Below are 23,514 nucleotides of genomic sequence, written 5' to 3'. Positions count from 1 at the left end.
TTGATAGGTGCTACACTAGCAATCCGCTAGTTCGAACTTAATTCGAACTAGCGGAGAGCTTAGTTCGAACTAGGTAAACCTCATTCCACGAGGACTAAGCCTAGTTCGAACTAACTAGTTCGAATTAAGGGCTGTGTAGCCGCTTAATTCGAACTAGTGGGAGGCTAGCCCTCCCCAGCTTTTCCTGGTGGCCACTCTGACCAACACCAGGGAAACTCTACTGCTCCCTTCCCGGCCCCAGAGCCGTTAAAGGGACACGGGCTGGCTACGGTGCCCGTGCCAGGTGCAAGCCTGCCAGCACCCAGCCAGCAGACCCTGCACCTGATACAGCTTGAGACGGCCACCGGCTGCCACCCGGCCCTCCCCCTCTTCCCGGGACCAGGCTGGAGGCTCCCGGGACCGCAAGAGGCGGGCGCCCGCCTGGTCTAGTGCAGACATCGTGGACCTCATCCATGACCACAGGAAAGTGGTCGTCTAGGGCAGGATAGCTGCCAGCCTGGCCACCCAGGAGCAGGTTTGCATGAAAATCAGGCTGGTCCAGTGAGACCCCCGACCCTGAGCCCTGAGCTTACAATGGCCGTACTGGGTCAGACCAAAGGTCCATCTAGCCCAGTGGCCTGTCTGCCGACAGCGGCCAACACTAGGTACCCTGGAGGGGATGGACCAAAGACAATGACCAAGCCATTTGTCTCATGCCATCCATCTCCAGCCTTCCACAAACAGAGGCCAGGGACACCATTCCTACCCCCTGGCTAATAGCACTCCATGGACCCAACCTCCATGACTTTATCTCACTTCTCTGTAAACTCTGTTATAGTTTTAGCCTTCACAGCCTCCTGCAGCAAGGAGTTCCACAAGTTGACTATTTGCTTTGTGAAGAAGAACTTTCTGTTATTCATTTGAAGCCTGCTACCCATTCCTTTCCTTTGGTGTCCTCTAGTCCTTCTATTATGGGAACTAATGAAGAACTTTTCTGTATACACCCTCTCCACACCACTCATGCTTTTATAGACCTCTATCATATCCCCCCTCCGTCTCCTCTTTTCTAAGCTGAAAAGTCCCAGTCTCTTTAGCCTCTCTTCATATGGGACCTGTTCCAAACCCCTCATCATTGTAGTTGCCCTCCCCTCTCCCACCCTCTCTCTTCCCCTCTCCCACCTCCTTTTCCCAGTCTCACCCAGTTTTGTTCAATAAAGAGAGTTTCTATTTTTGATCACACGTGTCCTTTATTTTGTACATCAGGAAGGAGGGCTGGGGGGGGTAAGCGGAAGGAGGTGAGGGAGGAATGGGGTACGAGCCCCCAATGGGGAGGACTGGGATGGCTGTGCGGGCTCCTTGGGGTGGAAACTCTCCTGCAGCCCCCCGATTGACCCCTCTCCCCAGATGGCAGCCTGCGGCAAGTGCATCCGGGCTGATGTCCGAGTGCTGTGATGTGCCGAGTGTGGGCACTCAGGGCACTCCAAGCCAGGACTGGTTTGCAAGCGGGAAACCCCCTGAGAACTGTCTGTCCAGGATGGGGGTCAGGACCCTTTAAGCACAGCCCTCGGCTAGCCTGAGACAGCAACTCCACTCTCTAAGTCCTCATCTGATGCCCTGCCGGCATTGTTTCCGGCCATCCTTAACCCCAGTTCAGGGTCCACTCTGTGTGGACGCGCTAGTTCGAATTAGCAAAACGCTAATTTGAGCTAGTTTTTAAGTCTAGATGCGCTAGTTCGAATTAGCTTAGTTCGAATTAACTAATTTGAACTAAGTTAGTTCAAATTAGCGCTGTAGTGTAGACATACCCTAATAGATTAATAAAACATGATTTCCCTTTACAGAAACCATGTTGACGTTTGTTCAACAAATTATGTTCTTCTACGTACCTCACAATTTTATTCTTTACTATTGTTTCGACTAATTTGCCCAGTACTGAAGTTAGACTTACCGGTCTGTAATTGCCAGGATCGCCTCTAGAGCCCTTTTTAAATATTGGTGTCACATTGGCTACCTTCCAGTCATTAGGTACAGAAGCTGATTTAAAGGTTAGGTTACAAACCACAGATAATAGTTCTGCAATTTCCCATTTGAGTTCTTTTAGAACCCTTGGATGAATGCCATCCGGTCCCGGAGATTTGTTAACATTAAGTTTTTCTATTTGTTCCAAAACCTCCTCTAATGACACTTCAAACCGGGACAGTTCCTCAAATTCATCACCCACAAAGGATGGTGCAGATTTGGGAATCTCCCTAACGTCCTCAGCCGTGAAACTGAAGCAAAGAAGTCATTTAGTTTATCCGCAATGGCTTTATCATCCTTGACTGCTCCTTTTATATCTCGATCATCTAGGGGACCCACAGGTTTTTTAGCAGGCTTCTTGCTTCTAATGTACTTAAAAAACATTTTGTTATTTCTTTTTGAGTTTTTGGCTAGCTGTTCCTCAAAATCTTTTTTTGCTTTTCTTATTACATTTTTACACTTGATTTGACAGTGTTTATGTTCCTTTCTATTTATCTCAGTAGGATTGGACTTCCACTTCTTAAAAGATGCCTTTTTGTCCCTCACTGCTTCTTTTATATGGTGGTTAAGCCATGGTGACTCTTTTTAGGTCTCTTGCTATGTTTTTTAATTTGGGGTGTACATTTAAGTTGGGCCTCTATTATAGTGTCTTTAAAAAGCGTGCAGGGATTTGGCTCTAGTTATAGTGCCTTTTAATTTCTGTTTAACTAACCTCCTCATTTTTGTGTAATTCCCCTTTTTGAAATTAAATGCCAGGGTGCTGGACTGCTGAGGTGTTCTTTCCACCACAAGAATGTTAAATGTTATTATATTATGGTCACTATTCCCATACTCTTAAAGCATCACTTGGGTTCACAGATCTTTTTTGCCAAGGGTCCTATTAATATAACTTGTTTTTAAAGGGCAATGTAATCAAAACAAATAGTCTAGCTTCAGGGAAAAGGGCAACTGGTATTATGAGTTAGAGAAGCACCTCCCCTCAGTCTCTTAGATACTCAAAGATATGTAACCTACCTACATCTGCATTTTTCATACATTTGGATATCTTATCAAGAGGAAAAATGCAATCATCTGTTTAAAATGTCCCCAATCAACATTCCTCCTTTGCTGACACTGCATTTGTAAATGATAATTATACTTTGATTTGTCTGTAGGAAAGAAATGCAGGGCTTTTCTGAAGCCTCAGTTATTTTGGAAACACGTGTGCAAGGAGATTTGTTTTACACGAATGCCTCAGGCCTTGCCTCTAGCAGAGCTTTGTACACGTTAACATGGGGTAGTTTGTGACATTAGTCATAGTCCTAAGCCAGAGATAAGTCACCAGCTCACCATCCCCACAAGTCATTTGGAGACACTGTTCTCTGTCCCAATTCCCTCCCTGATTACTCTTTGCTCTGGGGGGAAAGGAGGGGTGAAGAACTGTAGTTTTCTGCTCCCCTATACCATCAGTAGAAATAGATAATCTTCACATCATAGAAAACACTTGTCAACTCTACTGTTAACTCAGTGAGATGTATAAAGATGAGAACTAAGACTTTGAAATAGACCTAGAATTAGACTGAGTCAGTTGAAGTTGCATCTATGCTAAACTTTTTTGCAAATCTCTCACCAGCTAGCAGAAATACAGAGAGTGGTTGCATATACAGGGTACTGGTATTCTTTCCTCTGAATCTACCAATTCTATTCAAAGCAGGTCTAGATGACAGGGGTAAAATGTTTGAATGTGATGCTCAGTTTTGCTCATGTTCTTTCGCAGGTTAGCTACTATATACTATTGTGTATTCATATGTTTTTAAAGAGCTATATGGCTATAAAGTGGAGGTATGCTGTATTTAGATAATTTTCTTCCTGGGCTCGTCTACACTGGCCCCTTTATGGAAAGGGGCATGCTAATTTTCCAGGTCGTAATAGGGAAATCCGCGGGGGATTTAAATATCCCCCGCGGCATTTAAATAAAAATGTCCGCCGCTTTTTTCCGGCTTTTAGAAAAGCCGGAAAAGAACGTCTACACTGGCCCCGATCCTCCGGAAAAAAGCCCTTTTCCGGAGGATCTCTTATTCCTACACCATAAACACACTTCAAAGTAGGAATAAGAGATCCTCCGGAAAAGGGCTTTTTTTCCGGAGGATCGGGGCCAGTGTAGACGTTCTTTTCCGGCTTTTCTAAAAGCCGGAAAAAAGCGGCGGACATTTTTATTTAAATGCCACGGGGATATTTAAATCCCCCGCAGATTTCCCTATTACGACCTGTGAAATTAGCATGCCTCTTTCCGAAAAGGGGCCAGTGTAGACGTAGCCCCTGTGTTTTTCCAACTGAAACATTAACCCAATAATGTCAGCGTTCAAAAAGAACTTTCAAACCTAAAAAGTTCATGTGGTTTCAGAATAAAATAAGCTGACTACATATGTTCAGTGTAACTTAACCAGACATGTCCCTCCTCTCCACTGGTGTCTAGCTGACTGGACATACTCCTCTCCTTTTTCTTTTCCCCTGACGCTGGCTCTTTTTATCATGCCTTTGGTATGTAATCTTCAGTTCAATGCAATTTCTTGCTACCCAAGTCTATCATGAGGCCCAACTTTGCCTAGAAACCATTTTGCTTATGAATATGCATGTAATCTGTGGAATGTGTGTAAGATGTGAATGAGAAATACCCAATCTAAGGCAGTTTGAGATCTCTGACCTTTTAAGGCAGACAAAGACTCTGAAAGCAGATAAATTAACTAAGAAGCAGCCAGAAAATCTCTCTCTCCCAGACTAAATGTAACATCACAGCAGAAACCTGGGACTGGCCCGGAGGAAGTCAAGCCTCCTGCAGATCCAAAGGGATCTCCCAAGGAACATCATGGTCGAGTCTGGGAAGCTGCTGCCTGGCCAGCGCTCTGGCCACCAGTGAAATCAGAAGCAATCTACGCTGCACTTGCAGCCTGCCTTCAAACTGCCAGCATGAATGTGATATGTGTGTGTGAGTATCACTTTACTCTTAAGAATCTGTACCAATAAACAACCCCAAAAGCAATACCGCCCCAGCCCACCCTTTGTCCAGGTTTGTTCCTCAGCAGGTCTGAGGAAGTACAACATTCAGTAAAGATAAAAGATTTCTGACTGAGGTCATTGCATTATGCATTTGAATTCAGAGCCTAATACTTCAAAATATTAGGAGCTCATTCTCCATTATCTTGTGCTTAGTGTAATCATTTACTCCCTTCTCAAGTGAGGTCAAACAAATGAACTGATCCATCTTACAGCATCCCAGCCAACCTTTACTCCCTCATCCACCATAAACACACAGTATCAACATATTAACCTACCCTGGGATCAAACTGGTAACAAAAGGAAGCCAGTTTTGTTGTATAAAATTAATTATCCATGTAATGTCGCCAAGCAACAAATTAGTTCGTTCAAAATCACTGAACACATACCATATTTAGATTCTTTTCATTAAAGCCCCCAATGACAGAAAAGACCAAGGAACAAAACTTCTGAAATACTCTGTAGCGGCACACCCAAACAGTCCATTTGCTCAGAACCTCTCCCTTCACAGAGAATTCTTTCTTGCCAAGAATAGCCTGTAAAAACACAAAGACATTACTCACTATGGTTTATTAGGACAGGGGTGGGCAATAATTTTTGACCAGGGGCCACTTCAGAAATTTTTGAAGTGGCTTTGGGCTACCCCGGAAGGGGCGGGGCCTCAGGTGGAAGGGGTGGGGCCAGGACACTTCTCTGCTTTCCCACCCACAAACCCTAATTGATCTGGGGGTGGGGGAGTGCGCTAAGTCTTTGTCCTCCCAGAGAGAACCACCAGCTGTTCTGAATAGCTGGGAGTGTCCTCCAGGTGCCTCAGTCCCTGGCAGTGGGAGGAGACTTCGTGTGCTCCCCACTGCTGCCTCCAGGTCAATCAGGGCCTGGAGAGGGGGAGCACATGAAGTCTCTTGCTCCCTGCCCTTGCCCTGCAAGGGAGCGTCGCGCTTAGAGTCAACTGCCAGCTGAACAGCAGCTGGCAGTTGACTTTAACAGCTGAGCAGCCCCTTGCAGGGTGGGAGGGGACTTTGCACGCTCCCCCCACCCCTGGGCCCTGATTGGACTGGAGGCGGTAGAACGCGGTTCAAAGTCTCCTCCCATCCTGCCCCTGTCCTGCAAGGAGTGTGCAGTGCTTAAAAGCACCATGCGCTTCCCTCCACCCCCAAGCCAATCAGGGAATGGGGGCAGGAGAATTGCACAAAGTCTCCTCCCACGCTGCCAGGACCATGCGGTGCTTCTAAGTACCATGCTCTCCTTGCAGGGTGGGAGCAGGGTGGGAGGAGACTTTTCATGCTTCCCTCCCCACCCCTGGCCTTGATTGGCCTGAGGGTGGGGGGAGCAGCAGGGCCTCAGTGGGCCAGATCAACTTGCTTGATAGGCTGCATCTGGCCCCCGGAGGCCTTTTTGCCCACCCCTGAATTAATGTCTGTGAGTGAGGAAGCAGGGAAGTATCCTGGCCCTGCCCCTTCTGCCTGAGGCCCCACCCCTTCCAGGGTGGCCAGTTCAAAATTTCTGAAGTGGCCCCCAGTCAAAAATTATTGCCCACTCCTGATTTATATCCTAATCTTACTCTCTTAGCACTGTACTCCCTTAGCCCTCCATCTCTTCTCTATACATTTCTCCTCCATCTTGTCTCAAAAATGAGGTTATTCTATGAAGCCTCTGAGACCAACCCACCATGACACATGACAATGACAATGAAAGTATTACATTCTTCTCACACCGAATATGGGATTTTACTAGAAATAAAGAAAATGTTACAATTCCCAAATCTCTCTCCTTCTCTCTCTCTTTCACTGTAGAGCCTCTGCTAAAATGTTTTCAAGTTCCTTGCTTAAAAAAACCAATATGCATATCTTAACACAAGCAAAGATGAGTAAAAATAAAACAAAACAAAGCAAAACAAAAAAGTATAGTATATGCCAAAATAATTAATTACTGCTCTTGTTTGCATCTCTTCCTGACATCTTTTGTTGCTACTTTTCCTATGCAGAATAAAAGCTCCTCAGAGAAGAGACTTTGCTTTTGTCATTTTCTATAAAACATCAAACACACACTTGTTAATATATACATAAATAATCAGGAGCATCTATAACCAGAATCACACACCTTGCTTATTCGTTCAGGTATGAAGAACAGTTTTACCAGTGGACTTTTAGAATTCTTAAGTGTGATTATAGGAGCCAATGCAAAAAATATTTTGATTTTTTGAGCCAGCCGGGGCAAGGATGAAAATGCAACGAAACCTGAGAAAGCACAAGAAATAGATCAGAGAAATCCTAGGGGAAAAAAACTTGCTTTATACAATTCTAAAAAATTCAACTGTTGCCAAGTCTTGCAATTTAAAAATGTGTTTCATAGGATCTGAAGTTAAATATAAAGCTTTCACTCCCTGAAACAACTGATTATGGGAGAATCTTAGATTTCATTTTAAAAGAGAAAGCTCCTAGACTTTGTTGTTATGGTCAGGAATTTAAAATGTGACTAAGTGCACTGTGAAGATACAAAATTCAGAAAGCAAATAGACAATCCCTCTCTTCCAACACACCCACCCACATACACAGAGTTATTTTTAAAAAAATCGAATAATTGTTAAGCCAATCTTGTGATCTTTAGGGGTATGTCTACACTAGCCCCCTAGTTTGAACTAGGGTGGCTAATGGAGGCATTCGAACTTGCAAATGAAGCTCGGGATTTAAATATCATTTGCATGTTCCTGGGTGGGCACCATTTTTAAATCCCCTTAGTTCGAACTGACTTCCAGCGGCTACACGCAGCAGTCAGAAGTTAATCTGAGCTAAGTCCTTAGTTTGGATTTAACTGTTACTCCTCCTGCAATGAGGTGTAAAAGTTAATCTGAACTAAGGACTTAGTTCGGATTAACTTCTGACTGCTGCGTGTAGCCGCGAGCAGTCAGTTTGAACTAAGGGGATTTAAAAATGGCGCCCGCCCAGGAACATGCAAATGAAGCTCGGGATATTTAAATCCCGGGCTTCATTTGCAAGTTCGAATGCCTCCATTAGCCACCCTAGTTCGAACTAGTGGGCTAGTGTAGACATAACCTACGAGACCTGATTCATGATTTTTGAATGTCTGGGGTCAGCAATAATTCTGTATTGGTTCAGACATCTAAGCTGGTGTAAGGATATACTCATTCTGAATCATAATGTATGCATTGTAGGCAAAATTCTCTTCTGGCATAACACCATTAACCTCAGGTCAGTTTTGTCAGCACAGATTTTGTCATTTTGTAAGAAATCTGGTGTGAAACAAAAAGGAAACTAAAGATTACTTAGAAAAGCTCAGCATTGCACACACTGGGGCTGTGTCTACATTGGCATCCCTTCCGGAAAAGGGATGCTAATGAGACACTTCAGAATTGCAAATCCGCGGGGGATTTTAATATCCCCCGCGGCATTAGCATTTACATGGCTGCCGCTTTTTTCTGGCTTGGGGTTTTTGCCGGAGAAAAGCTCCAGTGTAGACGCGATTCTCTGGAAAATAAGCGCTTTTCCGGAAGATCCCTTATTCCTACTTGAAAGGAATACCCCGAGCCGGAAAAAAGCGGCAGCCATGTAAATGCAAATGCTGCGTGGGATATTAAAATTCCCCGCGGATTTGCAATTCCGAAGTGTCTCATTAGCATCCCTTCTCCGGAAAGGGATGTCAATGTAGACACAGCCTGGAATTGGCAGGAAGGCAAGTCACGTCTATATCAGAATATACTGGAAATCAAAAACTTCCAAATCACACATTTCTGTGGGGTCTGGAATTTTTCTTACACGTTCTAAATGCCCCTAAGAAAGGAGTCAGGAATACTAAATGCAGAAATCCTATCAAAATCACTCCCCTTCTGCCTGCCTGCCTGCTCACTGGAAATAAGATGCCAGAGGCTGGGTGAATGAGAGTTGGAATAATGACAGGTTCATCAGTGGGAAGCATTTTGGAACTAAGGGATGAGAATCAGGGTCTTTATAAGAGCTATCATCTCCCAATCCTGGTCAGAATGTCATCCCACTCTTAGTCGTGGTGTAGGTGCAGCCATGTTGGGTCTGATGGAGAAAGAGACAAGACAGCAAACTAGAGAGCGCTAAAGATCTTTTTCAGGTCTGGAAAAGGTAATCTGACCTGTCCCAAAGAACAGTTGAGTGTAGGTCAAAAACTTGGCTATTTCACAAACAGAAATGGGTCCAATAAAATATATTACCCCGTCCTCATCCACTAGTACTTTTCTTCCAATGCTGGTTTCTACTCTGTCTCCCAGCAAACTCTCCACAGTTGGGATCCTTTTAGTTTGACTTTCCAAACTTTGTAAAATTACTTGTCCCCTCTTCTTTAGGTTGAGAAGGGTGAGGAAGGGACTGGCCCAAGGATTATAGCAGGGGTGAGGAACCTTTTTTGAGGTCAGGGGCTGCTGACCCACAGAAAAATCAGTCAGGGGCCATACACAAGTGAGAAGCAAAACTACAAACAAACAAAAAACCCTCACAGACATAGCTCCCAACTGAGGAGAAAGACTCTCCACATTCCCCTTGCGCACCAGAGCCAGCGGGGGGCAGTCTAGTAGACTTTGTGTGCTTACAGCCCTGCGGTGGAGCTTCAAGGGGGCTGGAGTGCCAGCATGGGCTCCCCTATGCTGGGGGGAGCCCTGAACCTCAGGGGTTGCATCCAGGCAAGTAGAGGGCCGCATTCGGCCCCTGGGCCTGAGGTTCACCACCCCTGGATTCTATGGTTCCTCAGAGCATTGAATGACACAATAAACAGCAACAAAAAGCTTTAATGAGCTAAAGTGCATACAGTGTCCCCCCCCCTTTCAAATCTTGTCCTGACTCAGGTTAAAAATGCCTACAGAAACCTGCTATCTGTAAGACAGAGAGCTAGTTGTGATTATAGTCTTTTTTACTTGTGCTATTGCATCTTTCACACCTATGAATGGTGCACACAAATAGGTAGCTAATAACATATTATTGTTGCCACCCTGTCCTCTTTCCCTCATCACTTGTTTGTTTCTTTTAAATGATAAGCTTTTGAGGAAGGAAGTGTCACTTACTGGATGCAGCAGATAATACAGTAAGGCTCTAGCTTTCATGACAACAATAATTTGATTTCTCTTACCATACCTAAGGTAGTGCCCTGAGAATAGCCTATGTAATACAGTTGCTCTTGCCTCGTTTTCTGCAGAATAAAGTTTATGATGGCAGGAAGATCATATAGGGCCATTTCATGAAAGCTGCAACACAAAATGAAATTGGATATGTAATGAAGTTATAATTCATGTTCCTGTGTGCAAAATGCAACATTTCTGAATCCCAGACACAGCAAGTCAGATAATTCTCATTCACTGATCATTTATGCCCCAATGGAAGTTACATCTTTGTCTCTCTATGTAGTCAAGACACCTTTTCATTTTATTTTTAAAAGCTTCACATATTTGGCTGGAGACAAGGCAGTTGTAGTTTTAACCTGTGTCCTCAAGTTAAGGTAAGCCCTAGGCTTTGGCAATGCTTGGATATAAAGAGGAGTATGATGTTCACTGGAAGGGTTTCACAATGTGCTGGGGGTGGTACAGATGCTGTTTACAATGGTCCTTTAGCAATATTATATTATTTTTTTAAATTAGTTTGGGGTAGGATACACAAACCATTACATTGCTCAGCACCATCTAACTTTTAGGTGCCTCGAAAAACATAGAAATAACACTGCAATCTACAAAGTCAAGTTAAGTACCTAGGCTCCCTAAACAATGAATGGAAAAGATGCCACAAAACCCAGCATGCTACATAAGGTGAGAGGGGAGAGGGCTGCCAAAGACAGATAATGGGAGACACCAATGAGAGGGATGTGTGCTAAGCTCAGCCCCTCTTTCGGAGATAGGTGCAAAAGTCCAGACCGCAGGGAATTGCTTCTCTCTGCTTAGTGAGCCACAAACTGGAACTCAGTGCCTGGAGTCAGATGGCTTAGGTACCTAAGGAATTTCTTGTGGGAATGAGAAAAAATCCTGCCTTGTGTGGCACAAAACAGCTAGAAGAGAAGATGATTGGGGAAACTCAGGATCAATTCCTCCCTCACTGCTAAAGAATTTGAACTGGGGACTCCCACTTCCCAGAAGAGTTCTCTGAATCTCACTAAACTATGGGATATTCTGACACAGGGCTCATCCTCTGCTGTTGAAGCTGTTCCACTGTGGATAAATAATCAAACAGTGACTGAAGCAGGGGGATAAGACCCAAGTTCTCCTGTGTCCCTAGTAGTGCACTAACCCCCAAGCCATGTACCCTCCATGGCTATGAGGATTGCATCCATCAATCCCAAGAAAAAAATAAGGATGGTTGTTATCAGTGACTCCCTTTTCAGAACAATGGAGGCATCCATCTGCCATTCTGACCTGGCTTATCAGAGGGTGTGCTGCCTCACAAGGGCCCATATCAAAGATATTACAGACAGACTGAGGACACAGGTGGGTTTCTCAGCAATCTTTCCAGTCAAGGGCAGGGACCAAGGCAGAAACAGACACATCCTGGAGATGAAAACATGGCTGTACTCATGGTATCAACAGGAGGGCTTCAGCTTGCTCAAACATGGCATGCTGTTGCAAGAAGGAGGACTGCTGAACAGAGATGGAATCTACCTATCACCACAGGGGAAGAGTATCTTTGGATACACACTAGTTAGCCTAGTGAGGAGGGTTTTAATCTAGATCCAAAGGGGGACAGGAGACAAAAGCCCATGGGTACATTCAAAGCACAGAGACTACAGAGAAAGGTAGGAACCTGTTGGGTGGGGGAGAGGAGAACATGGGAAATCACAGCAGGAACAAAGGAGAGACAGGAGGGAATACAGAGTGAAAATTTAATGACTTTCTTAGATGTCTGTATACTAATGCAAGTAGTATGTGCCAGCTCAGCTGATCGTCAGCACAGCGTGCGAGTCAAGATGCGGATCGGTCGACAAGGGAAACCTTTGTCGACCACTCCCTTATGCCTCGTGAAACAAGGTTTACAGGAGCGGTTGACAAAGGCTTCCCTTGTCGACCGATCCACGTCTTGACTCGCGCTCTGTGGCGACGATCAGCTGAGCTGGCACAGCGCGGTGGCCATTTTTATTTTAATGAAGCTGGGGATATTTAAATCCCGGCTTCATTGACTATGTCAGGTAGTCTAATTTACATGCGGCATGTAGTCTAGACATACCCCTGTAGAACACATATACCAGAAGAAAAGGTGGATGAGTCCTTTTTTTAAACATCTCACAAAATCATACACAACACGAGACTTGGTAGCAATGGAGGACATCAACTACCCAAACATGGGTTAAGAAAATAATACAGCAGTGCACAGATTATCCAACAGATTCTTGGAAGGCTCCAACAAGTTCTTGGAATGCACTGGAGACAGCTTTTTATAACAGAAGATAGAGAAAATGACTGGAGGAGAGGCTGTTCTAGATTTGTTCTGACAAATAGGAAGAAACTGGTTTCAGAGGGGTAGCCTTCTTAACCTGTGTCAGCAAAAACAACGAAGAGTCTGGTGGTACTTTAAAGACTAAAAAAATTATTAGAGTATAAGGGCATAAGCTTTGGGGAGATACAATTCACTTGCTCAGATGCTGAAGAAACAAAGAAAAAAAAGAAAGAGATACAGAGATGAGATTGTGATATCAGTGCTTATTAAATTTGATTGGATTGGCTCATCTCCAATGGCGATGAGAAGGTAAGAGCATCTGAATGGGAAATAACCTATTGTATTGTGAGAACCACTCCATGTGTCTATTTAAACCTTAGTTTCAGGGTGTCGAATGTGTATATTAATTCCAGCTCAACGGTTTTTTGACATTTTATATATAGAAGGCAGCTTGGGTGAAAATGATCATGAAATGATAAAATTCATGATTCCAAGGAATGGTAGAAAATAGCAGAATAAAAAGCAATTAACTTTAGGAATGCAGACTGTAACAAACTCTGGGTACGTCTACACAGAATAACTGACATTATTCTGAAATAACATAGCGTGTGTCTACACTACAAGCCTTTATTTTGAAATAATGTTGAGCTTGAGGACTTCTTGCTTCAACTCCTGTAGCCCTCATTTCATAAGGAGTAAGGGAAGTTGAAGGGAAAGAGTTCTTCCTTCAACTTCCTGCTCTGTAGACAGCTCCAAAAGCCAAACTAAGCTATTTCAACTTAAGCTACGCAATTGACGTACCTGAAGTTGCGTAGGTTAATTCAACTTTAGCCCTGCTTTGTAGACATATGCTCAGAGAATTGGGAGGCAAAAATCTGATGGGAAGCAAATCTATGGGAAAATAAAGTTCAGGAGAGTTGGCAACTTTTAAAGAGATATTAATAAGGTCATAAAAGTAAAATTATCCTAGTGCATAGAAAAGATTGGAAATATAAGAGACCACCCTGGCTTACTCAGGATCTCTTCAGTGAAAAAGGAGTCCTACAAAAAGTGGAAGCTATGTCAAATTATGAAGAATTAATATAATAAAATATTACAAGCATGTAGGACAAAATTTAAAATGCCAAGGCAAAAATGATATTAAAACTATCTCAGGACATAAAAAATAACAAGAAAACATTTTACAAATATTGAGAAGCAAGAAGATGATCAAAGACAAGGTAAGCCAATTACTTAGTCAGGAGGAAAAGACAACAAGAGAAAACACAGCAATGGCCGAACTGTTACATGCTTTTTATATTTTCAGTTTTCACCGGAAAACGTTAACATTTGGATGACTAACATAGTGAACATCAGTGTAAATGGGATAGAATCTGAAGCTGAAAAATACTGGTTAAGAATTTCTTAGACAAATTAGATGTCTTTAAGATGTCAAAGTCTGATAAGATACACGCTAGAATACTTAAGGAACTGATTGAAGAGATAGTTGAGCCATTACAGATTATCTTTGAGACCTCATGGAAGACAGGAGAGATACCCAAGGATTCGTAAATGAAAAAAAATATAGTATATATTGTGGCAGGGCATTGCCCTGCACTGGCCCTTTAAGGGGTTGGGAGCTGGAGTGAAGGAGGGAAGCACAGCTGAGGCAGCTAATGAGGGCCCAGCTGGAGGCGGTATAAAGCAACTCCTGGAAGGAGGAGAAGGACCTGCCTGTCTGCCTGCAGTGAGAGAGGCTTCGGCCTAGCAAACCTAGGCTACCCGGCCTGAGGTCCTAGGGGCTGCAGGAGGCAGTCATGGAGGGTGGGGCTTGCAAGGAGGCAGCCCTAAAAGGCCGGGCTGCAAGGAGGCAGCCACGGTTCACAAGGAGGCAGCTGTGATAAGCTGGGGGAGTTTGAGACAGGAAAGCCCCAGGCCATAAATCCACAAGGCAGGGTTGCAGAAAGCATCTGGGCAGGCAGAGTGGGAGAAGAACTGGGGGTTGTAGGGAGGACCCCGGAGGAGGAGTGGAGGAAGAACAATGACTCCTCCCCAGAAGGGGGCGCAGACCAAGATCGGAGTGGTCACTGCCGGAAAGCAGTGCCCAGAAGAGAACACCTCACCCAAAGGGGGCGCATTGGCATTGGAGCAGCCGGTTACTTCCCCACAAGCCACCCTGAGGGAAGAAGCCGTATGGAAAGTGAGTGAACCCACTACAATATCTATAGAAAGGAGAATAAGGCAACCTAGGAAATCATAGACCAGTCAGTTTAACTTCAGTACATAGAAATATAATGCAACACATAATAAATCAATCCATTTGTAATTACCTAGCAGATAATAATGTGATAATAATGTCAAACCAACTCAATAGCCTTCTGTGGCAGGGTAACGGGCTCTGTGAGTATGGGATAGTAGTTGAAGTAATATGTCATGACTATTAAGTAAGGCTTTAAGTAAGCTTTCCATAAAGTAAGGTTTTTGATATTTTTCACATTTTTGTCTTGTAAACAAGTTAGTGAACTATCTAGATAAACCTATTATGAGGTAGATGACAACTGGTTGGAAAACCATAGTCAGAGAGTAATGGTTTATAGTTAAGCTGGAAGAATATATTAAGTGAGGTCCTGCAGGGATCTATCTTGTGTCTAATTCTCAATACGTTCATAAATTATTTGTAATAGCTGGGAATCGTTAAGAAAGGGATACATAATAAGACAGAAAATACTGTATTGCTCTATCTAAATCAATGATATGCCCACATATTAAATATTGTATGCAGATCTAAAAAAAAAAGATATACTGGAATTGGAAAAGGTTCAGAAAAGGGGCAACGAAAATTATTAGGAATATGGAACAGCTGCCATATAAGGAGAGATTATTAAGATTAGGACTATTCATTTTGGAAAAGAGATGACTCTAGAGGGATATGATAAAGGTCAATAAAATCATGACTGGATGTGGAGAAAGTAAATAAGGAAAGTTATTTACCTTCCTCATAACACAAGAATTAAAAGTCACAAAAGAAATTAATAGGCAGCAGATTTAAAACAAACAAAAGGAAGCATTTCTTCGTGCAACACATAATCTGTTGAATTCATTTCCAGAGAATGTTGTGGAGGCCAAGACTTCCATTAGCCAGGAAGGGCATAGATGGTGTCCCTAGCCTCTGCTTAATTGTCAGGGCTGGGAATGGGTAACAGAGAATGGACCACTTGCTGATTATTAAGAGTATACACTTGAGTTTGTAAAAGCTAGTAAGCTGGGAGAGGTTACAAGCACTTAAGAGTTACAAACCTCGTACAATGAGGTTTGGTCACTGTCTTCGGTCCATCCCCTCCAGGGTCCCTAGGGTTGGCCGCTGTCGGCAGACAGGCTACTGGGCTAGATGGACCTTTGGTCTGACCCAGTACGGCCATTGTAAGCTCAGGGCTCAGGGTCGGGGGTCTCAGTGGACCACCTTGATTTTCATGCAAACCTGCTCCTGGGTGGCCAGGCTGGCAGCTATCCTGCCCTAGATGGCCACTTTCCTGTGCCTAGTGCAGAGGTCGTGGACGAGGTCCACGATGTCCGCACTAGCCCAGGCGGGTGCCCGCCTCTTGCGGTCCCGGGCAAGCTCCCGGGAGCCGCCAGCCTGGTCCCGGGAAGAGGAGGAGGGCTGGGGGGCATCGGGTGGCTGGCTCGAGCCGTGCCAGGTGCAGGGTCTGCTGGCTGGGTGCTGGTAGGCTTGCACCTGGCACTGACACCGTAGCCAGCCCGTGCCCCTTTAAGGGGTCCGGGGCCGGGAGGGGGGCAATAGAGTTTCCCTGGTGTTGGCCAGAGTGGCCACCAGGGAAAGCTGGGGAGGACTAGCCTCCCACTAGTTCGAATTAAGGGGCTACACACCCCTTAATTCGAACTAGTAAGTTCGAACTAGGCTTAGTCCTCGTACAATGAGGTTTACCTAGTTCGAACTAAGCGCTCCGCTAGTTGGAATTAAGTTCGAACTAGTGGAGCGCTAGTGTAGTGCCTATCAAAGTTAATTCGAACTAACGTCCGTTAGTTCGAATTAACTTTGTAGTGTAGACATACCCTTTGAAATTCCCACACTTGAACACCAGGAGATGTGCACAGCACAATAAATGATGAAGGATCATTAAGTTTAAGTGGTATAAGATTGTCAGTTGAATTAGATGGCTGGCATAATAGTAGAAACAGTCACCGCCTCCTTAAAATGCATTATGATTAAGTTGTATCACAAACAGAGCAGTGCAAACAAGCTGGACTTCACCAGTAAGTCTGAACCATTTGTTTATAAATAGAAAATCACTTAAATAGGAAAAATTAAGATTTTTTTAAAAAGTCTTTCTGCCATTAGGTTTAAGGTACCTGTAATCTGAAAATTCCTCCTGGTCAGCTGTAAAGTTGTGGTGTTTTCTTGCCCAGTAGTTTGCTCTATTATTTCCAATCCAAACATCATATCCAGCATCAGCTAGGATGAAGCCCAGGCTGCTGTTGACCATATTTGTAATCCAAGTGGTTCCCTCTGAAACTAAGCCATGCTGGAGAAGAACAGGCTTCAGACCTGAGAAAGAAAGACATGGATTATTTAACAAATGCAGAATCTCTCTAATCTACCATATATCTGTCCATATTTCAGAGTGTTCAAAAAGTCCTAAACGTTAAGAGCTAGGTCCACCAAATTTGGTATGCAGCTTCCTCTTATCATAACTTAAAGCAAGGTCAGAGTTTGGTTGTGCCAGGACAATGGAATGTGCCTGGAATGCGATTGTTTCTTATAAAAGAAAAAGGGAGGTCTCTGCTAGCAGGGGGTATGTCTACACTAACCTCCCAGTTCGAACTAGGAGGGTAATGTAGGCATACCGCACTTGCAAATGAAGCCCGGGATTTGAATTTCCTGGGCTTCATTTGCATAAGCCGGGCGCCGCCATTTTTAAATCCCGGCTTGTTCGAACCCCGTGCCGTGCGGCTACACGCGGCACGGACTAGGTAGTTCGGACTAGTGGAAAAGGGCGCTGACAGTTAAAACCGGTGCTGGGCCAGACAGAAGGGGGGGAGAGAGAAGGAGGGAGGGGGAGAAGGGTTGGCTCTTTTGCACGCTGCCACCCCGCCTTCCGCGCCACCTCCTTAACTGCCAGCCTGTGCATCATACAGACAGTGCCCTTCTCCTCCCCACCCTTCCCCACCACCTCCCAAACTGCCAGCCTGTGCACCATACAGACAGCGCCCCGCTCTTCCCCACCCCTCATGCGCCACTTCCTTAAATCTTACTCTGTGCCCCACACAGACAGCGCTCCACTCTTCCCTGCCCTTTGCCCACCACCTCCCTAACTGCCAACCTGTGTCCCATATAGACAGAGAATCTGAATTTCTTCCACCACATCTGTCCAAGTACCACCCTATCTAATATATAAAGGAGAATGTTTGTAAGTTTGTGCGCTAATAACTTGGACACTATAAGAGCTACAGCAGCCAAACTTTGCATGGGTTGACCCGGGCGTGAGCTGGGGCGCCTCTCCTGTGTGTAGTCTCCTTGGACTCACCCTCTCCCACCCGTGAGGTTACATAATTGATCCTCTTCTGCCCACCCCACCGGCATGCAGTGCCCCACCCCCATACACGCAATGGCTCAGGCACCCACCCTGCCCCCCGTGGCACCTGCAGTCCTGGGCGCGAGCTGAGGCGCTCCTCCCGCGTGTAACCTTCCCTTCACCCAGGGTTGCTCCACACCTGCCACTCCCCCCTCCGGAAACAAAAACCAAAGCTGGCCAGCCTTTCTGCTCAGCTCGCTGGGCTTATCCAAGCAGAAGGAATCCGTGTGCCTGCTGCAGCCCAGGGCGGAGGGGCTGGGTTAAACCCTTGATGCATTACACTGCTGTGAAGCCAGACGGCTGCTGTTCGTACTGCGAGTGGGGCTCTTCTGTGTCTGGTTCCAGCCTTCAGGGTTGGATGTGAGCTCTGAGCTTTTGCTTGCCAAGGCAGGGCAGGTGGATCCCTGAGCCAGCCTTGCAAAGAGAAATCCTCTTGCTACTGGCCGCATGACTGTGTACTGTTCTCCTGGGGGCTGGCTGCTCAGTCCTGGGGGGAGGAGGGTCCTGCTGCTCTCAGAAGGTCAGGTGTGGGCCAGGAGCCATCAGCCCCCAGGGTCTGTGACCCAGGGGGTCCCCTGGCTCAGGATCCCCTCCTTTCCTAAATTTCCTAAATTTTGTTCCTCTGGTTTCCCGAGCAACGCTAGGTAAGTCCAGCTAGTAAAATAATATTTGACCCCTCTCCTTGGATTTCTTTCACAATGTCATGACCATTGGAGATATTTGTGACTAGCAGTTGCAAATAGGCAGTATCAGCATAACATTCTCTCCATAATCTTATCAAGCTGAGTCTTGAAGCCATTTAGGTGTTTTGTTTTTGTCCCCACTGCTCCCTTTAGAAGGCTGTTCCACAGCTTCACTCCTCTGATGGTTAAAAACTTTCATCTAGTTATTCATGGCCAGTTTATATCCATTTGTTCTTGTGCTTAACTTAAATAGGTCTTCTCTCTCCCTGGTATTTATCCCTCCAGTGTATTCATAGAGAGCTGTCATATAGAGTGACCAGACAGCAAGTGTGAAAAATCAGGATGGCAGGTGGGGGAGGGGAGGGAAGGGGATTTCAGTGAGTGCCTAGAAAACTCTGAATAATGGGACTATTCCTAAACATTTGGAATATCTGATCACCCTACAATCCTATCCGCCTTCTTTTGGTTAGGGAAAAGAAGCCAAACTCTCTGAGTCTCCACGCATAAGGTAGGTTGTCCATTCCTTGGACCATCCTAATAGCTCTTCTCTGCACCTCTCCCAGTTTGAAATCAGCTTTCTTAAATATAGGATACCAGAAATACACACAGTATTCCAGATGAATTCTCACTAGAGCATTGTAAAATGGCACTAACACTTCTCTTTTTCTACTGGAAATTCCTTATTTGATGCATCCTGGACTGCATTAGCCTTTTTTACTGCCACGCCACATAGGTGGCTTGTAGTCATCTTGTGATCAACCAATATACCTTGGGTTTTCTCCTCTTTTGAAGCTTCCCATCGATAAGTCCCCATTTTACAGCAAAAATTCATGCTGTTCATCTCTAAGGCTATGTCTACACTATGCGGAAGATTGATGCTGCTGCTGTCAATCTTCCTGGGTTCAATTAGCGGGTGTAGTATAGACCTGCTAGATCACATTCAAAGGTCACTCCTGTTGATGCTGGCACTCCTGCTCCTTATACGAAGTAAGGGAAGCCAGTGACAGTGTTTGCACACTGTCCACACAGCGGGAGATCGATGGGAGCATGACAACTCCACCTGTGCATTTTGTGTAGCTGGATGGCGTATCTTAAGCCAACCTTCAGCTGTAGTGTAGACCAGGCCTTAGTGTGTTATGTTGTGCTTTGAACTATTCAGTTTCATTCCATTTCTATTACTGAAATTTCAGGAGCCTCCAGAACTTCTTGTATGATTGTTTAGCCTTCCCCCCATTAGCAATATTTCTCAATTTTGTGTCATCTGCAGATTTTAACACCCCCCCACTTTTCATGCCAACGTATTAACAGAAATGTTAAATAAAATGGTCCCAAGGTTGATTCCTGAGGAACAATGGGCTTAAACTGGGTTTAGGCTGGACATTAAGAAAAACTTCCTAACTGTCAGGGTGGTTAAACACTGGAATAAGTTGCCTAGGGAGGTTGTGGAATCTCCATCTCTGGAGATATTTAAGAACAGGCTAGACAGTCATCTATCAGGGATGGTCTAGACGGTACTGGGTCCTGCCGTGAGGGCAGGAGACTTGACTCAATGACCTCTTGAGGTCCTTTCCAGTTCTAGTGTTCTCTGATTCTAACTCCACTAGTAACCTCCCTCCAGCCTGACAGTTCAACTCTCAGCATGATCCACTGCGGTCTCCCCTTTAATCAGTTTCTTACTTATCTTTCCATTGTCATATTAATCCCCACCTTCTCAACTTTAATAATTTCCCATGAAGAACTGTATCAAATGCCTCACTGAAGTCCAAGTAGATAAGCTCTATTTCCCTCCTCTATGTCCAAGAAAAATAGGCAAGTTTAGCACAATTTACTTTTTGTAAAACCATGTTGTATTTTATCCCATTTGCTGTTTACCTCTGTGTCTTTAACTTCTTTCTATTTCAAAAGTGTTCCTTTGCATTCAGTTGAGGGCAAATTGACAGGCCTGTAGTTTCCAGACCACTTTTTGTTCCTTTCTTAAAAATAAGTACTATATTAGCAATTCTTCAGTCATAGAGCTGAGTTTACAGAATCATTGAAAAAATCCTTACAATTGTATTTTGCAATTTCATGTGGCAGCTTCTATAATATCTTGGATGGAGATTATCTAGACCCTCCTGATTTAATAAAACAGAGCCATACTTGAGTTTCTACGATTTCCTGTGTCAACTGGAATCCTGTTGATGCTAAGGTAATAGCCATCGTCTGTCATAATTTCATACTCCTCACTTGGATATCCTCTGTAGCGAATAATCTCACTCTGCAGGAAACAAAACAAAGGTGTTTTATAGAATAGTTTGCTCTTGTGAATTTTTGACACAATCTGTAAACAAATCAGTGTACATGCAACCCGTCCAAACAAGGAATTACTGAAACTAGGACAACTCATTGTTCATTTCAAGTGGTGTTTTCTTATACCTTATAGCAGGGGTGGGCAATAATTTTTACCGGGGGGCCACTTCAACAAATTTGCTAGTGGTCGCGGGTCAGCTCCATTCCCCCCCCAGAAAGGGTGGGGCATCTGGCAGAAGGCGTGGTTCTCTCCAGGCACCGTGTGCCTCTGGAAGGAGAGGGAGACTTCACCCACTCCCCTGCCTCCCAGGCCAGTCTCATCTCCCACTCCCGCCCTTCTGGGAACCGCCATCTATTTTGAATAGCTGGCAGCTTCCTCTAGGTGCCGCACCCCCTGCCAAGGAGAAGAGACTTTGCATGTTCCCCCACCCCAATCAGGTGCCGGAGGAGAAGGAGGGTGTGAAGAATTTGCTGTTCAAAACGGCTGGTGACTCCCTATATGTGTCACGCACCCCTGGTGAGGGGAGGGAGCTGCGGGCTGGATCAAACAACTTGGTGGGTTCGATCTGGCCTGTGGGCCATATCTTGCCCATCCCTGCCTTATACCATAAGAATATTTCTATTAAGAAGGAATCAGGTTTTCTGGAAAGCTCTTGGCTTACCTTCAACAATATAGAGACAAAACTGGATTTAAACAAATCTCTTAAGGATGAGACATGAAACAGAAGAAAATACTTCTAGCATCCCAATAAAGGATGCAGTCTAGATGTACCCTGAGTCACTGTACTAGGCACATTACAGTTGTGAATATGGCCTTGGATGTAATCCAGGTGCCACTATATATTTCTATGTTTAATTCATTTTAGTTAATTCATTTAAAATTTAACAGAGGCCACTTCATATGCACCCATCACAGACACTGGACTCTTCACATACACTGCATTTCATAATGGTGAGATATTCATGTGTCATATAACAGACTACTCATAATGAAGCCTTCAAAAGAAACTAAGAACATGAGTTAGTCTTTTGCTGGTCAAAAACCAAAACAAAACATGTTCCGAAAGGAAACTTGCAATTTATATTAAGCTGGGATGTAATGGAGTATAGAATCATAGAGCTGGAAGAGACCTCAGGAGATCATCACGTCCAGCTCCCTGCCCAAGACAGGACCAATCCCAACTAAATCAACCCAGCCAGGGCTTTGTCAAGCTGAGACTTAAAAACCTCTTAGGATAGAGGTTCCACCACTTCCTAGGTAACCCATTCCAGTATTTCACCACCCTCCTAGTGAAATATTTTTCCTAATATCCAACCTACACCACCCCCACTGTAACTTGAGACCATTGCTCCTTGTTTTGCCATCTGTCACTACTGTGAACAGCCTCTCTCCATCCTCTTGGGAACCTCCCTTCAGGAAGTTAAAAGCTGCTATTGTGGAATGAGTGAAAAAACCCTAATATACCATATATGCTAAACTGGGTGGGTAACAAAATCAGTTATTGCCTCATCTAGGAGACAGAATTTAGTGAACTTAAAGCCCTTTCTTGCTCTTGTTACTCAACACTTTCTTCAGGCTAAACCTGTTCTCTTCATATTAGGACACATGTAATCATAATGGATAATAATGTTTCAGTATAATCATAGGAAAGGAACAGTGATTTACAGAAATGTACCTTACCCCTTGCTCCCAGGGGATAGTAATCTACTGCTGGCCTATTAATGTAACTTCTAACACACTCTAGCTCTGCTGCCAATCAGTAAGGGGTGACATTAAGGCTCCAGTCCTCTCCTCTCCCTGGCTTGCTCCAGGAAGGGAGTAAGAAGGTGTACAGTTCTACTTACTCCTGTATACCTAGACACAAAATGTAGTTAGTGTACAGGGGCTTCTTATGTCCTTTTAGTCCCCTGCACAGACATGCAACCCAGCCTTTAATATTCCCATGATAAAAACTACATTTCCTTTGAAATTGACAGCTATTACTTTGATTTAATCCTCTCCCCCAAAAAAACAAAATAAAGGCACCATTAACTTGACTTGTCTCTTCCACCCGTAGGACTACAGAGAAAACAAAAAGTGCTCTCTCTAATAAGGTCTCACTTATTATTCCAATATAGCTTTCAACAAAAGACCTCAAGGCCATTTGAAAGTGTGAAAATAATGTCCAAGTTGGGGAAGGGTCTTGGTTAAAAGGGCACTCTGTTAATGAAGAAAATTGTTTGTATGTTATACAACTCAAAATAGATTTCCCTACTCCCAACCTCTTTTCCGGTAATAATATGCAACTCACAATATTCATGAATGCTTCAGGATTCACAACCATTCTCGTAGTTTCTTCTGAACTCTCAATTCCATGTGTCCAACATGCTACCATAATAAACAGCCACATCTTGGTTCTGTGTAAAACAATGCACCTATTTATATGTGCTATAAACACATATCTTGGTATTGTGACTTTGACAAATTGCAATTCACAGATGCAGAAAACAGTGTTTAGGTTCTCAAACAGGAGACAAATGTTAGGGCTAGAATTTTAGTTGTTTGACCTC

The 23,514-nt window shown here is 44.3% G+C and overlaps 1 protein-coding gene across 4 annotated transcripts in view; it reads right to left on the bottom strand.

The window, feature by feature from the left end:
• LOC102463807 (lipase member M-like) overlaps nt 1-23,514 on the bottom strand; it is a 49,649-nt gene that overhangs the window by 12,064 nt on the left and 14,071 nt on the right. For all 4 annotated transcript variants that reach the window (XR_012905623.1, XM_075935092.1, XM_006121484.4 and 1 more), the window contains exons 2-7: nt 23,256-23,361; nt 20,815-20,932; nt 16,770-16,965; nt 10,143-10,252; nt 7,132-7,268; nt 5,421-5,567 (exon numbers count right to left, since the gene is read on the bottom strand). Coding sequence is in view for 3 of the 4 variants with exons in the window: in XM_075935091.1 (XP_075791206.1) it covers nt 5,421-5,567; nt 7,132-7,268; nt 10,143-10,252; nt 16,770-16,965; nt 20,815-20,932; nt 23,256-23,361 (814 nt within the window). In the remaining variant the exon portion in view is untranslated. The remainder of the gene's footprint in view (nt 1-5,420; nt 5,568-7,131; nt 7,269-10,142; nt 10,253-16,769; nt 16,966-20,814; nt 20,933-23,255; nt 23,362-23,514) is intronic.

This window comes from Pelodiscus sinensis, chromosome 8 (genome assembly GCF_049634645.1).
Source record: "Pelodiscus sinensis isolate JC-2024 chromosome 8, ASM4963464v1, whole genome shotgun sequence".
NCBI classification, from domain to species: Eukaryota; Metazoa; Chordata; order Testudines; family Trionychidae; genus Pelodiscus; species Pelodiscus sinensis.
This window is presented reverse-complemented; position numbering and strand designations above follow the sequence as displayed.